The sequence below is a fragment of the Sturnus vulgaris genome, chromosome 12 (genome assembly GCF_052056855.1).
Source record: "Sturnus vulgaris isolate bStuVul1 chromosome 12, bStuVul1.hap1, whole genome shotgun sequence".
Classification (NCBI taxonomy): domain Eukaryota; kingdom Metazoa; phylum Chordata; class Aves; order Passeriformes; family Sturnidae; genus Sturnus; species Sturnus vulgaris.
Genome location: NC_142254.1, coordinates 19,101,301 through 19,114,185, shown reverse-complemented (window position 1 = coordinate 19,114,185; position 12,885 = coordinate 19,101,301). Strand labels below are relative to the sequence as shown.

At 55.5% G+C, this 12,885-nt stretch overlaps 1 protein-coding gene across 1 annotated transcript; it reads left to right on the top strand.

Moving 5' to 3' along the window:
* The first annotated feature begins 2,643 nt into the window (after nucleotides 1–2,643).
* Nucleotides 2,644–5,696, top strand: FOXF1 (forkhead box F1). The gene is made up of 2 exons (XM_014874412.2): nucleotides 2,644–3,703; nucleotides 5,390–5,696. Exons 1-2 carry the CDS (start codon nucleotides 2,644–2,646, stop codon nucleotides 5,548–5,550), a joined length of 1,221 nt encoding a protein of 406 aa, XP_014729898.1. The 3' UTR covers nucleotides 5,551–5,696.
* Nucleotides 5,697–12,885: the final 7,189 nt, after the last annotated feature.

Here is a 12,885-nt window from a genome sequence, read left to right as displayed (position 1 = left end):
CACTGAGAGTTTTGGGGTTTTTTAACTCGGAGATATTTTATTTCCTCGTGGAAACACAGCCGGTGGCGAACGGTTTGAACGTGATTTTTCCACTGGTGCTTTGTGCAGTGTTTCGAGCACCATTCCCGAGTGTTTTGGGGGCAGATCGGGGAGATTCGGCCGCAGAATGATATAAAGCAAAGAAACCCACCCTTTTCGCCAGCCGGAGGGGAACATTCGATGCGGAGCAAAGCTCAGGGTCAGAGATGCGCTCCCACAGCAAAAATAAAAATAAATGCAGCAAAAAGCAGAGGGAATATTCTGCACCAGCCTCCTCGGGGATGTAAGCCTCGGGGAAGGTGATTTTTTCCCAAAAAAGCGATTTTTGGGGTGGTTTCCCCCCTTCCCGAGCAGCCACGTTCTGCTCCGTGCCGAAGGAGCAGCGGCCGCCGCCTCTCCGGGCAGCCGGAGCTGCTCGTTCTCCTCCTCCTCCGGGGAAAAGCTCCAGGAATAACTGTCCCAACCTCCTCCCACCCATCCCTGGCTACCTGCCCCCGGCCTGGGGCTTGCCCAGAGCTCTCCTGTGCCGGTCCCGGGCCCGTTTGCACCGGGAACGGGAGGGCCGATGCTGTCTGCAGGATGCCCTTTTTTTTTTTTTTCTTCCGAAGACGGGGAAAAAGAGAAGAGGGGGGAGGATAGAGAGGGAAAAAAAAAAAAAAGAAAGGGGAAAAAAAAAAAAAAGAAAACCCTGATGTGAAATCCCTCTTGGTAGTACCACAGATGTGACAGGCGCCCCGGAGGCTGCTCACAACTGCTCGCCAATAACGCGGAGGGAGTTTGGAAACCCGATCGGTGCCTATCTTTCCTTTAAAAGGTATTAAATTATCATTAAAAACTTGAAAAGCCAAGCTGGAAGATGGGGGTCTTGGGGATGGGAGTGTCCCCTCTTTCTCTCTTTGCACAGGGATGCACCCACAGCCCTGCGGCGAGGCCTGTAATGGGACGCGGGGGGACGGGGTGGATTTTTTCCCCCCCTTTTCCTTTCTCTTTTCCTTTCCCCAATGTCGGGAGGGAGCAGGCAGCACATCGGCAGCCCTGAGAGCCCAGGCTCCTTCCCCCGTACCCAGCCGCAATCCCATCCCCCCGCACCGCGCAGCTTTCCGCGTAAAGGTGACAAAGGTTCCAAGTGACTTACCTCGAGTGACAGCTCTGCCGGTGACACGGTGCTCAAAGAGGTGGTTTTTGGGGCAGAGGGGAGGGAGAAAAGGGGGTCTCTACCCCTCTGGCTGTCTATTCTCCTTCTCCCCCCACCCGCCGCGTGTGCCCGTGGCACCGCAGGAGCTGAGCGTCAAACTCCGGGCACGGAGCCGCGAAGCTCCAGCACAGATTTATACACACCCCCCTCAAAAAACACCCCGAACAACCCAAAGCAAACTAACCCACCCTCATCCCTAAAGCAGCCTCGGAGCAGGCGAGGGGTCCGAAGCCCGTTCCCGGCCCCGGAGCGGCGGCGGAGGCAGAAAAGGGCATTTCGCGAGGCAGCGGGAGTTTTCGCCGATTTCTTTTTATTAAAGCACCCCCGAGCCCGTGTTTACATTGCGCAGTATAAACATCCTGCCCGGGCCCGCCGAGCTTAAAAAGAGCGCACGAACAGGGGCTTCGAAGTGGGTGAAGCTGCGCGCAGCGCGGAGCCGGGGCCGGGCAGCGCACCGCTGCTGCCCCACGCCACGCGCGGAACCTCCGCAGCGCTCCCCGACCCCTTCCCTGGCCCGCCTGGGCCCTTCCCGTGGTTTGCAGGGCTGGGAAGAGGGGCAGGGAAGGCGTGGAGGAGCCCCACGGCGCGTCGCGGTCACGCGTGGCATAAACCACACACGGACACACACAGAGATACACGCGCGGTGCTGTCCGCGGCGGGCAGGGGTGCGGCGTGCAGCCCCCCCCGGGTGGGGCAGGGCGGCGTGGAAAGGGCTCTTTAAAAGCTGCCCACCAGCGGGGAGCGGCGGCGGAGGGGGCCGGCACGGGGCGGCGGAGGGGCCGCCCGGGAGGGCGGGGGGGGAGCGGCTCGGGGCGGGGATCTCCGCTCCGCGCTTACGTCTGTCAAGGAGCGGCAGACGCCGCTGCGAGAGATAAAGTAGAAGGCGAGCGGCGGGGCCGGGGGCAGACTCGACAGCCACCGCGATGGGAAGCAGCTCCCCGCAGCAGCGGCAGCGCCAGCCCAGCTAAAGCCTCCGGAGGGGACGGCGGCGGCCCCGGGAGCCCGGCCCGGCGAGGGGCAGCGGGGCAGGCGCAGGCGGCGGCCCCGGCTCCTCTCTCGCAGCAGCCGAGCTCAGCTCGCTCCCAACCCGCCCCCCCATCCCGCCTCCCTGCGGCCCCCCCGACCCTCCGCCTCTCGCTCGCCTTCTGCAGCCGCGCTCGGATTTAGGGATAAAGTGGGAGGAGGAGGCAAAGGGGGGCTGGGGGGTGTCGTCGCTTCCATTTGTTTATCCACGGAGGGGTGAAGTCTCCCGGTGGAAAGCGAGCCCGCCGGGGGGCCGGGAGGACGCCGGAGGGAGGGTGGTGGGTGAGTGGCGGCGAGCCCCCGAAAGCGTGGCCTTTTGGGGGGGCGCTGGGGGGGCGGCGGAGGAGGGCCGGGGCTGGGGCTGGCCGCCGCGGACCTGGCCGTAGATGACTGCAGAAGCGCAGCAGGCTCTGTCCTCTCAGCCCCCTCCTCCTCCGGTGCAGAGCAGCTACGGCCCCATGTCCTCGGTGGCTGAGAAGCAGCCGCAGAGCTCGGCCATGGACGCCGCCTCCGCGGGGACCGGCGGCGCGGCCGGCAGCGCCCCGGGCAGCGGCGGGGCCCCGGGTAGCGCCGGCCCCAAGGCGAAGAAGACGAACGCGGGGATCCGGCGGCCGGAGAAACCGCCTTATTCCTACATCGCCCTCATCGTCATGGCTATCCAGAGCTCTCCTTCCAAACGCCTGACCCTCAGCGAGATCTACCAGTTCTTGCAGAGCCGCTTCCCTTTCTTCCGAGGCTCCTACCAGGGCTGGAAAAACTCGGTGCGCCACAACCTCTCGCTCAACGAGTGCTTCATCAAGCTGCCCAAGGGCTTGGGACGCCCGGGCAAGGGCCACTACTGGACCATCGACCCGGCCAGCGAGTTCATGTTCGAGGAGGGCTCGTTCCGCCGCCGGCCCCGCGGGTTCCGGAGGAAATGCCAGGCGCTGAAGCCCATGTACAGCATGATGAACGGGCTCAGCTTCAACCACCTCCCCGACAGCTACGGCTTCCAGGGCTCGGCCGGCGGGCTCTCCTGCCCCCCCAACAGCCTCTCCCTCGAAGGGGGCTTGGGGATGATGAACGGGCATTTGTCCAGCAACGTGGAGGGGATGGGCCTGGCAGGACACTCCGTGCCCCACCTGCCCGCCAACGGTGGGCACACCTACATGGGCGGCTGCACCGGCTCCTCGGCCGGGGAATACCCGCACCACGACAGCTCCGTGCCCGCATCCCCGTTGCTCCCCGCCGGCGGCGTGATGGAGCCGCACTCGGTTTACTCCAGCTCGGCCTCGGCGTGGGCGCCCAGCGCCTCGGCGGCTCTCAACACCGGCGCGTCCTACATCAAGCAGCAGCCCCTCTCGCCCTGCAACCCCACGGCCAACCCGCTCTCCTCCAGCCTCTCCACGCATTCCCTGGACCAGCCCTACCTGCACCAGAACAGCCACAACACCGCCGACCTCCAAGGTAAGGGCGGCCACGCGTGGGGCGCATCCGCGACCGCGGCCACGGGGCTCGGCCGGGGGCTGCGGGCCCCGCGTGGATCCCGGCGATACCGCTGAGAGCCGAGATCCCGCTTCATGGGGGTTTTAAAGCTGTTCCCGAGGGGAAGCTGTCTTGCCCTGACTCCTCGCCTTCTTTCCCAAGGGCAGCCGGGCGCCCGTCGGGGCTCTCCGCGCTGCGGGGCCGGGGCTCGGCTCTTCCCGGTGCTGCTTCACCTCCAGGGCTGCCCCGGGCCTAAGGCCGGTGGGCTCAGGCTGCAGGAAGGAGGGCCGGGAATGCACCCTTGGGCTCTCCCAGCTCCATCGGGACTTGGAGGATTCCGCAGAGGGAAGAGGGAGGAATTCCCCATCGGGTGGTCCGCCACCCGCGCCATCCCCTCCCCGTCCCATCCCGGCCCCTTCCCCACCATCAGCTGTGTTTTTCACACATCTCAGGGCCGCCTTTTCCAGGCCCATCACTTCCCTCCATCCGTCGCCAATGCCGAACCGGAGGCCCGGACCCCCCAAATCCTCCCGTGCCCCAAAACCCGAGCAGCGGCAGAGGTCTCGACCCTAGAGACCGGCTCGGTCTCGTCCCTGGAGCTGTCGGGGCTGCATTTGCCCAGAGTCTTGGAATGGAGATGGTGTTTGGCCGGGAAGAGGCCTCGGAAGGGACGAGTCCAGCGCTGGGTTTCGTTTTGCTGCCCGAATTCCCCTCGGGGTGCGCTGGGTGTGGGACTCCCGTGGCACGGGGGAGCCCCGGAGCAATGGGCGGGTGATGGGGCAGATTTGGGGGTCCCTGCCCATAACCCCGGGCCTTCCAGACAGAGGGATGTGCCTGACAGGAACGGCTGTGAAGCGGAGAGCAAATGGGCCAAAAACACAAAATGAAGCAGGGAAAAAGCATCAGCCGGGCCGGGCCGGAGCTGCAGAACCCGGGCAGAGCTCAAATCTCGGGCGGGCCGGGCTGGCAGTGCCCACCATGGGCACCCTCCGGCCCCGGGGCAGTTCCTGGAGCTCAGCTCATCCTGGGCCTCTGGAAAACGGAGCTGGGAATCGGCCCCGAGGAGCCACCGGGCCCATGCGCGGCCTTCACCGAAACGCTCTGATTATCACCCAAAGGAGCGGCGGGAGCGCTCCCGGGCAGGACACCCCATCCCCAGGGCAGCCCCAATTCCCGGGGCGCTTTTCCATCCCGAGGCGGCGGAAGGAGCGCTGGAACAGCCCCGCTCCCGGTGCTCTCGCCCCCGGCCTCCTCCCGGTGCCCACCGGCACGAACGGGAGCTGCCCCGCTCCGCACCCGGCGGATTTTCCGCACGGGCCGAGGCGATGGGAAAAGCAGCCGGGGCGATAGGAAATAAATCGAAGTGCTGACAGAAAAACCCCCTAAACCCAACTCAAATGCCTTCTCTTGCGGTGCCCTTGGGCCGGGCAGGGAAGGGAAGAGCAGTCCCGGGGCCGCGGGGGTTTCTCCGCCGCACCTGCGGAGCCCCCGCCGTGCCCGTGTGTGCCAAAATATCCCCAAATCCGCGCTCGGAACGGGGTGTGCGGGCGGATTGGGTTGTTGGGATTTTTTTTTCAACCCCATGCAGAGTTTTTCTCCTTGCCCCGCGCTCACCCTCCCCTCCTAAATCCCTTCTCGCTGCTGACCATCTCTCCCCCCGTCCCGCAGGCATCCCGCGGTATCACTCACAGTCTCCGAGCATGTGCGACAGAAAGGAATTCGTCTTCTCTTTCAACGCCATGGCCTCCTCCTCCATGCATTCAGCGGGCAGCGGCTCCTATTACCACCAACAAGTGACATACCAGGACATCAAGCCGTGCGTTATGTGAGCCGGGGCGGAAAAACCCCGGTCCTGGGCCCGGCCAGGCCGGAGCCGGGCACTGAGCATCCCCCAGGACGCTCTGGGGTGACACGGGGGTGTCGCAGCCTGGCTTTGGGCAGCAGGAACGGACTGGAGCTCCGGGAAGCGGCGGGAGAGCGGATTGCGCTCCCGGGAATGAGCTGAGCATCGGCCGGGAGTGCGAGCCCGCAGCGTCTGTGCCTTCTTCTACTCGGGGAGGGCTGCAGAAGAAAGCAAAAGCAGCCCCCCCGTCCGTCCCGAAAGCCCCGACTGCGAGTTTGGGGTGAGGCTTTGCCAAATGAGGTTTTGATGCCTCTTTTTTTTTTAAAAAAAAATAAATTTGCAAACTCAGTTTGGGAGTTGGCGGTGAGCGATGCCACCGGCTCGGCTGGGAGGAGCAGAGCCGGCTGGGGCTGAGGGGGCTGGAAAAGACCCCGAACTCAAATCCCCGCGGTGCCGTCTCGCTTCAAGCCCGGAAAAATACTTTTTACATTTTTTTTTTTCCTCTTTTTTAAAAATTTTTCCCCCCCTTTTTTGCCAGCCAACACCCAGCGGGCAAAAAAATCTCTCAGAGGGATTTTTTGGAACTATAAATTTTTTTTTTGCCTGCATAAAGACTGCAGGATCAGACCCTATGCAGAGAGAACAAGGCACTTTGGAAAGAGACAGCCATGCTCATCCTGTTATTTATTCTACATTTCTTTTTGTTGTTGTTGTTGCTAATAATCGAGACACGAATAGTCTCAGTTGATCAGTATTAAATCGGGGAATATCTGTTGGCAATATTTGCCATATAGATTTGGGTTTTTTTAGTTAACCTTTGTAAATTTGCAAGCGACCGTGGTCTCTGTGTAAAGACAATCATCCGTATGTTTTTATAGAAATATATATATAATGAAGGATTATTCCCCTCCCTCCCCTCTCTATTTTTTTTTTCGCCCTGACGTTGTACAGTTTGGTGACACCTATTTTAATTCTTTCTGCACTGTATAAAATTGTAATTATGTGGGTTTGTTTTTTTCGGTTTTTTTCGCCTTTTTATTTGTGTACGTTTTGTCCCTAAAGAAAAAAAAAAAAAATCCCGAAATAAAACCTGTATGTTATTTGTACATGGGCTTCACGATTGTATGAGCAGCAAATAAACGAGCATGCGGTGTAATTAAGCTTAATTAATGGGGAGTCCGTGGCCTCCGCGAGCGCGGAGCCCCGGCCCGGCCCTGCAAACCCTCGGGCAATAATTCCCCGTCCCTGCGCAGACTCAAACCCCAATTTTTAGGGTTTTTTCACCTTCGCGGAGTCCTAGTTGCCAATTTCTCCGCCGGGAAATATTTTAATTGAGGATATTGAAATGCAGAAGGAGGAAGAGCGGCGGTGCTTTTTATTTTTAGCTTTTTATTATTAGGATTATTCCGTTTTCTTTTTTTTTTTTCCCAAGGCGAAAGGCGCTGTTTGACAGCTCTTTGCCTCTCCCTAGAATTCCAGGCATGAGGCTGCCGGGATGGAGCCCGCGGCTCCTTTTTTTCTCCTCTTCCTCCATCCCGGGAATTTTCCGGCTCCTTTTTTCCTCCTCCTCCATCCCGGGAATTTTCCGAGCCGCTCATCCACCAGCAAGGAACTTCCCGCAGGCTTTTCCCCGCGTGAAAAAGAAATAAAAATTCATAAAATTGAAGGAAATTTACCCAAATTAACTCAAATTATTAGAAATTAGTAAACAGGAATAATAATTAACTGCACCTTCTCTGTCGTGCGCGGGGCAGTGATAAATCTGCATTTAAATATCGTTATTTCTCTGCGAAATTTGGGAGGATTTGGGCTAATTCAGGATTCTCCAGTATCCAGGAATTTTTGCTTTAATTTGTGGGCTAATCTGTCTCCATAAATTTTCAATATCAACGCCCATAAAAAAGAGATGCAGGCGAATTAATCTGATTTCGTGGATGTGGATTTCTGCCTTTATAGAGGGAAATTTAATCACTGCACACTAATTAGCCCAACTCTGTGGAATCAGCCTAATTAAAAGCCAAGTTCGCTATAACAACAAGGGACAAATTTGTAATAGTATTTTAATTAAGGCAAGGCTTTGTCAGACTTGGGGGAGGCCTTTTCCGAGTGAGGTTTTTTATTGTTGTTTCGCAGGGGTTTTTTTTGAGGAGCGTTGTGGGTGTTTTTAAAAATTTTTGTTAATGTTTTGGGGTTTTAAAAATCTCTGTTCAGATCTTTTTAAGCCAGCAGCAATCCACCTGCAGCATTATTGGTTTTTCCCGGTTTTATGTTTTTCTGGGCTGATCTTTCCCACATCCCTGCCCATCCCTGATGGAGGCGAGTGTGTTGTCTCCATCCTTTTAGGTACAAGCTGAAAACACAGGGGTTTTTACTCCTGAAGCAAAAATCCGTGCTAGGTATGGCTGAGCTAATGGTCCAGGGTTAGGAGTTCAGCTCCTTGAAATCCCACCGTCACTCCCAAGGTTTGTTTTCACCCCTTTGGATTGATTTTGGGTCCTCGTTGGCATTTGGTGCTGCTGGAGGCTGGGATGGGCAGGCAGCACCTTGTGAGGCTCGTGGCCAGCTCGCAGGGGTTCCATATCTGCTCCCCAACAAAGCCTGGTGTGATTCATCCTCCTCCCTCCCGTCGCTTTCCAAACCTGGAAAAACAGAGCCGCTGCATTCCGTGGACGCCACATATTCCTCAAGCCAGTGAGCGCAGTCTAAACAGGAGCTCTCCATCGCACAGCCCTCCAGGAGAGGCTGAAACCCCCCAGCTCCTGCCCCCAACTCTCCATCTGCAAAAGCCCATCAGGATTTTTCTCAGTATTTTTAGTCCCAGGGCATGGCAAACCCCGAGCTGCTGTCCCAGGAGTGGTCTCAGCTCTGAGAGGAGCTGAGGAGGAATAAACTTGCCCAGAAATGCTGTGGGAGCCCTGGGAGAGGAGTGAGGCAGAGCTTGCTCAGAAATGTGGGATTTGCTGATGGAAAGGCTCAGATGTGGCTGTGCTCAGTATCAGTGAGCTGCTCCCTGCTCCTCATCCCTCACATCCCAATCCTTAGGGAATACAACTCATTTTCTTTTGGGGTTTTGGCATTTCTACTTCAGGAAACAGCTTCTCATTGCTGATGCCCTGTGCAGGCCCAGGAATTTTCTACAGGGATGAAATTGCCCAGGAATTTACTACAGGGATGAAATTTTGGAGCATGATGAGAAACAGGGCCTGGTATCTCCAGCCAGGTTGTCCCCTCTGGATGAGGGGACACTGGTGTCCCCAGGCCTTGTGCAGGGATTCTAGTGGCAAAGCACTTCCCTCTGCTCCTCCCAGGATGTTTCTCCCGATCCTTACAAGGCCACCAGGGAGCTGGAGCTGTGTTTGTCACTGTCCCCTGCTCGTGGGCTCGTGTCCCCAGGGATATACAGCCCCACGTGGGGCAGAGCTGGAGGGAGCACGGGATAGTGGAGAGATCCCAATGAAGCCCCAGAAGAGGGGATGTGGGGCTGGGTCCCCTGTGAGAGGGGACACGTTTTTGGGAGGCTCCATCAGGATGACCTGCAGCCTTTTTTGGGAGGCAGCATCGGGTTGGGGATGGTGGCGAGGGGTCTCTCAGGGATCCTGGGTGGCTGGAGGGGTTTTGGAGGGTCCTGGGGACATTGGATGATCCCAGAGGACTGGAGCATCCTGTGGGAGAATTGGAGGGATCCTGAGGGGCTGAGGGATCCTGGGGGGCTGAATGATCCTGGGAGCTTTTGGACAATCCCAGGTGAGTTTGAGGGATCCTTGAGGGTTTGGAAGATCCCAGTGGGTTTGGATGATCCTGATGGGATTTGGATAATCCTGGTTTGGATGATCCCGAGGGTGTTGGATGATCCTGGTGGGATACGGATGACCCTGGGGTTTTGGAAGATCCCCGTTTGGATGATCCTGGGGTGTTGGATGATCCCGGTTTGGATGATCCCAGGGGGGGTTGGACGATCCCGAGGTATTGGGTGATCCTGGTCTGGATGATTCTGGGGGTATTGGATGATCCTGGCTGGGATGATCCCGGTTTGGATGATCTCAGTTTAGATGATCCCGGTTTGGATGATCCCATTCAGATGATCTCAGTTTAGATGATCCTGGTTTAGATGATCCCATTCAGATGATCCCAGTTTAGATGATCCCAGTTTGGATGATCCCTGTTTGAATGATCCCGGTTTAGATGATCCCGGTTGGGATGATCCCATTCAGATGATCTCAGTTTAGATGATCCCATTTAGATGATCTCGGTTGGGATGATCCCAGTTTAGATGATCCTGGTTTAGATGATCCCGGTTTAGATGATCCCAGTTGGGATGATCCCTGTTTGGATGATCCCTGTTTGGATGATCCCGGTTGGGATGATCCCATTTAGATGATCCCGGTTGGGATGATCCCGGTTTGGATGATCCCATTTAGATGATCCCGGTTTAGATGATCCCAGTTTAGATTATCCCATTTAGATGATCCCGGTTTAGATGATCCCGGTTTGGATGATCCCGGGATTCGGGGCCGGGGGGAGGGCGGTGCCGTTCCCTTGGCGGCAGCGCCACCTGGCGGCGACGAGCAGGGACCGCCGGCCCGCGGCTTTCCCAAAATTTGGCTTAAAACCAAAACCCGTCCAGTTCGGGCCGGTTTGGACCCTTTCCCCACCAGGTGGATTTTTTCCCCTCTTTCTCTTAATTAATTAATTTTTAAAAATCTCTTTTAAATTGTATTTATTTTGTTTTTATTTTTCCCTTCTGGCATCCCTTTATTCCATCCTCACACCAGTTGAAACTCCTCTATGGAGCACATCTGGATCAAACCTTTTCCGTGCCCAGGTGGCACAGATGGGAATACTTGGTATGGAAAAGCATGGAGTAATCCATGGATACAGGCTCCTGACACAGGATGCTCTCAGATGGGGTTGATTACCCAGATTTGCAGAAAACCTTGGAGACTTAACCAGGGGAAAAAACATCTGGGATCTAAAATGGGTATTTGGAATACCAGGGGATGAGTTTGGCACTAAATTCTTAGCAGGAGTAAAGGCTGAGATCCATAAGAATCAATGGGTGCCTGATTTCTCCCTCAAAACAAAAAAAAAAAAAATTGGGATCTATGGACTACAGGGGATCCAAACAACAGCTCTTGTCACTTTTGGAAAGGGAGTTTGATTTCTGCAATGCTTTTGGGAGGCCACACCTGAACATCTGTTCCCTTTCCTGCCTGATGCTCTGCAGGAAAAGGCAGCTGGGATGCTCCTGGGGGCTTTTTCCCTGCCAAGGAATCTTTGCCACAAGGATCATTCTCAGGGATCCAACAGGTGGATGAAAAGAGACCCCTGAGGAGCAGGAGATGCCCCCAGTGCCAGCAGCAGCTCTGCAGCTGGAAGCTGATGTTATTCCTAGAAATTCTCAGATTGGCTCCACAAGTGAGGAAAGTCACAGGGCTCCCTTGTTTTGTTAAGTAACTTTCCCTGTCAGAATCCAGTAAGAAATTCCAACCAGAATATTAATATCAGTGGTGGGACTGCATGATCCAGGGGGTCTTTTCCAATCTAAATGATCCTGTGGGTTTATTATTAATAAAAGACAACAGAAGCAATAAATTTTATTGATCTCCTGGCTCAATATCCTAATTCCCATTATCACAGGGTGCCCAGAGAAGCTGTGGCTGCCCCTGGATCCCTGGAATGCCCAAGGCCAGGTTGGACAGGGCTTGGAGCAGCCTGGGACAGTGGAAGGTGTCCCTGCCATGGCAGGGGTGGGATGAGGTGAGCTTTGAGGTCCCTTCCAACCCAAACCATTCCATGACTGTGATCTCAGGTTACTCTGATTCACCCAACTTGTGATAAATATTCCAAATCCAGTCTTAAAATGAACTAAATCTACGCAGAGGAGCTGCAGATCCTTTGGAAAATTTCACTGAGGGAGTGACTGTGCCATCAATATTCATTTCCTTTCCTCAGACACTTCTCCAGGTCACCTCAGAGATCCCCAGGATCTTTGGAATGAGCACCAGACAGTAAATGGCAATTCTAGAGGTCAAACCACCTTGGTTTAATCATGGAAAGGGATGTGGGGACACTGGCAGTGCCACTTGGCTCCAGCAGTGAGAACACAAACCTGAGCACAGACCTTCCTTTATTTAAAGCAGCAACTCTCAAAACCCCTGGAATGGCACAGAAAGTGCAGCTCTGTGGCTCAGCTCAGCTTCGGGCTAATTACTGCAAAAATAAGCAAACACACCTGGGAAAGCAGGATGACACAGCCTGGAAAGTTTTGCAGGGACTTTGAGGTACCAGGAGTTCACTTGGAGCAGAACTTGCTGCAGCAATTGTGTGGGGGGTGAAAAAAAAAAGTCACTGCAGAGCAGCAGCTCCAGAGCCTGAGCAGTGCAGGTGCCTGGAAACACTCGGAAAACACAAGATCCCTCTGGAAAAACACAAGCATGACTCTTGTCTGAACAATTATTCACTCTGAAATCTGAAGGAGTGGTAGCCATGGATATGTTAATGCTTAGAAATGTGGCAGCTTTCACCACATGAATGTTTCCCTTCTTCCCCTGCCCTCTTTTTGATCCCATCTAACTGCCCCGTGTGTTTGCTTTTTTCTTTAAGGAAAGGTAAACCTGGCTTGGCTCAAAGTGTGGGATGGGTGGAGGATAACGCATTTGTGTGACTTGGAGACCTCTGGAGGTGGCACATTTGGGGAAAAATTTCAGTTTCATGTCTTGTCTCCTAGAGCAGGAGCTGTGGTTTGTTCCTGGCATGTGCTGGAAAGTTCTGGAGCAGGAGGACCAGTGGGATTAAAGGCTCCAGGTATTCCCTGGGAGACAAAATGCCCATTGGGAACATCAGCTCTGTCACACAGAAAAGCCCAACAGAGGCTTGGCTGGGGTTTTTTGAGAGCTTTTGCTGAATTTTTGGCCTCTCCTGTTGTTTTCCAAAGGGGTGGGAATCCCCAGTTGCCTCCAGTTTCTCAGGAGCCATCTCTGCCTTCCCTTCTGTAAAATGTGCATGTTCCTGGGGCAAAATTCTGTGAAAATTCTGTGAAAAAATTCTCTTTTGTGCCTTGTCTCCCAGAGCAGGAGCTGTGGTTTGCCCCTGGGAGGTGCTGAGTGCCTTGATGGAAAGTTCTGGAGCAGGAGGACCAGTGGGATTAAAGGCTCTCAGAGCCACCTCGATGCTCCAGGTACCAAAAAATGCCCCTTGGGAACATCAGCTCTGTCACACAGAAGAGCCCAACAGTGGCTTGGCTGGGTTTTTTTAAGAGCTTTTGCTGAGTTTTTGGCCTGTCCTGCTGTTGTTTTCCAAAGGGGTGGGAATCACCAGTAGC

Excerpts from the sequence above, each read along its gene's own strand:
- FOXF1 (XM_014874412.2), top strand. The coding sequence starts at position 2,644 with ATGACTGCAGAAGCGCAGCAGGCTCTGTCCTCTCAGCCCCCTCCTCCT. Across the intron at positions 3,704-5,389 it reads CAACACCGCCGACCTCCAAG|GCATCCCGCGGTATCACTCA; the intron begins GTAAGGGCGGCC and ends CCCGTCCCGCAG.